This window comes from Corvus brachyrhynchos, unplaced genomic scaffold (genome assembly GCF_000691975.1).
Source record: "Corvus brachyrhynchos isolate BGI_N302 unplaced genomic scaffold, ASM69197v1 scaffold85, whole genome shotgun sequence".
In the NCBI taxonomy this organism is placed as follows: domain Eukaryota; kingdom Metazoa; phylum Chordata; class Aves; order Passeriformes; family Corvidae; genus Corvus; species Corvus brachyrhynchos.
In genome coordinates, this window is record NW_008238634.1 from 1,039,877 (window position 1) to 1,042,658 (window position 2,782).

The window sequence follows — 2,782 nt, forward strand, 5'->3', positions numbered from 1 at the left end:
AGGTCTGTGTCAGGAGTGTCAGTGACACGTCGGAGGCTGTCCCGCTCCGAGTGCTCTGTGAGTGTCCTGGGAATTCCAGAGGGTCCTGGGGCTGGGCTGGGGGTGTTCCCACCCCAAAGTTTCCCCCATCACCATCAGCCACAGCCAAGGAGCTCTTGGGCGGGAATGTGAGGAGGGTGAAAAATTCCCTTTGGCAGGTAAATCCGGGAGTTCGTGGGAGGAGGAATTTGGAGAATTCCCACCTTCCCGAGAATTTTGAGGACAAGAAATGTTTTAGGAGCAATAAATGGTCATAGAACCATGAATGGTTTGGGTTGGAGGGGACCTCAAAACCCTTCTCATTCCAACCCCTCTCCCCTTGGCAGGGACACCTCCCACTATCCCAGGTTATTCCAAACCCCATCCAACCTGGATGTTCAGGCAGCATTGGAAGCACCAATCCCTTGGATTCTGAGGGTTTTCCCAATGGATCCAGCGGTGTTTTGTCCCTGGTTTGGGAGGGACCTCAAACCCATCTCATTCCAACCCCTCTTCCCTGGGAAGGGACACCTCCCACTAGACCGGGTCCAACCCGGATGTCCAAGAGTTTCACTGGAAGCACCAATCCCTTGGATTCGGAGGGTTTTCCCAATGGATCCAGTGGTGTTTTGTCCCTGGTTTGGGTTGGGAGGGACCTCAAACCCATCTCATTCCAACTCCTCTTCCCTGGCCAGGCACAACTCCCACTATCCCAGGTTATTCCAAACCCCATCCAACCTGGATGCTCAGGCAGCACTGGAAGCGCCGATCCCTTGAATTTTTGGGAGTTTTCCCAACCTCGTGGATCCAGTTTTAACCCTGGTTTGGGTTGGGAGGGACTGCGAGGACCATCTCATTCCAACCCCTCTTCCCTGGGAAGGGACACCTCCCACTAGACCGGGTCCAACCCGGATGTCCAAGAGTTTCTCTGGCAGCACTGGAAGCACCAACCCCTTGGATTCGGAGGGGTTTCCCAATGGATCCAGTGAGGTTTTGGGTGTTTTGTCCCTGGTTTGGGTTGGGAGGGACCTCAAACCCATCTCATTCCAACTCCTCTTCCCTGGCCAGGCACAACTCCCACTATCCCAGGTTATTCCAAACCCCATCCAACCTGGATGCTCAGGCAGCACTGGAAGCACCGATCCCTTGAATTTTGGGAGTTTTCCCAACCTCATGGATCCAGTTTTCCCCCACAGACCCCCCGAGGCAGCCAGCGCTGAGCTCATTCCTGCAGAGCCAGGGCGGGCACCTGGGCATCATCCAGTGCTCCGTGGAGAGCGATCCCGAGTCCAACCTCACCCTACGGAGAGGGGACAATGTCATCGCCTGCACCCGGGGCTGTCCCCAAGCCACCGACTCCAGGGTCCACGTCACCAGGTCCTACAACAGCCTGAAGGTGGAAATCAGGGATGTGGTGGTGGAGGATGAGGGGACTTATATGTGCCAGGCTGGGAATTCCCAAGGAAGCGCCAGCGCCACCGTGGATTTCCAGGCTGACAGTGAGTGGGGACAGGGGACAGGGGACAGGATTGTGGCATCTGGGAATGTTCTGGGAGGGGGGAGCGTGGGAAAGGAGTGCTGGGGAAGGGGACAAGCTCAGGAGGTGGTGAAAGGAGGAGCAGCAACGTCCCATGGAAATGCCACATGTCCCTGAAATCCAGACACGGAGGGTCCTCCATGGGACCTGGGCTGTCCCTGGGATGTCCCTGGGCTGGTGGCACTGCCAGGCTCAGAGCTGTCCCCACCATGGCACCATGGGAACAGCTGGACTTTGCCCTCTGGAGGAGCCACGATGTCCTTTGGTGCCTTTGGGGGTTGTCACCCCAGCGTTGACACCACACCCCGTTTCCTCCTGCCTCCAGCCGCCAATGTCACCGTGTCCCCGTCCCCCACCGTGCTGGAGGGTGACAATGCCACCCTCACCTGTCACCTGAGCAGTGGCTCCCCGGCTGTCCCCAACGTCACCTGGTACCACAACGGGCAGCAGATTGCTGAGGGCTCGGCCACCTCGCTGGTGCTGCGGCCGGTGGCCAGCAGGGACGCCGGGCTCTACCGGTGCCGGGCCAGCACCGCGGGCGGCAGCCGGAGCTCTCCCGGTGTCCTCCTGGATGTGCTGTGTGAGTACCTTCCCTTTCCCTTTCCCTTTCCCTTTCCCTTTCCCTTTCCTTTTCCCTTTCCTTTCCCTTTCCTTTTTCCTTTCCCTTTCCTTTTTCCTTTCCCTTTCCTTTCCCTTTCCTTTTTCCTTTCCCTTTCCCTTTCCTTTCTCTTCCTCTTTTCCCCCTTTCCTCTTTTTCTTTCCCTTTCCCTTCCCTTTTTTCCCTTTTTCCTTTTTCCCTTTTTCACTTTCCCCTTCCTTTTTACCATTTCCCTTCCCTATTTCCCCATTTCCCCATTCCCCCTTTCCCCATTTCCTCATTTCCCCATTTCCCCTTTTCCCCTTTTCCCCTTCCTCTTTCCTTTCCCTTTTCCTTTCCCTTTTCTCTCTTCTCTTCTCTTCTCTTCTCTTCTCTTCTCTTCTCTTCTCTTCTCTTCTCTTCTCTTCTCTTCTCTTCTCTTCTCTTCTCTTCTCTTCTCTTCTCTTCTCTTCTCTTCTCTTCTCTTCTCTTCTCTTCTCTTCTCTTCTCTTCTCTTCTCTTCTCTTCTCTTCTCTTCTCTTCTCTTCTCTTCTCTTCTCTCCCCTTCCCTTTTCCCCTTTTTCCCTTTCCCCCTTTCCCTTTCCCTTCCCCTTCCCCTTTTCCCTTCCCCTTCCCCCTTCCCTTCCATC

The 2,782-nt window shown here is 55.5% G+C and overlaps 1 protein-coding gene across 1 annotated transcript in view; it reads left to right on the forward strand.

Annotated features, from left to right (window-relative positions):
- The window catches only part of SIGLEC1 (sialic acid binding Ig like lectin 1), an 18,311-nt gene that overhangs the window by 7,632 nt on the left and 7,897 nt on the right, over positions 1 to 2,782 (forward strand). The window contains exons 10-12 of the mRNA XM_017737378.1: positions 3 to 57; positions 1,215 to 1,517; positions 1,881 to 2,146. Coding sequence (XP_017592867.1) covers positions 3 to 57; positions 1,215 to 1,517; positions 1,881 to 2,146 — 624 coding nt within the window. The remainder of the gene's footprint in view (positions 1 to 2; positions 58 to 1,214; positions 1,518 to 1,880; positions 2,147 to 2,782) is intronic.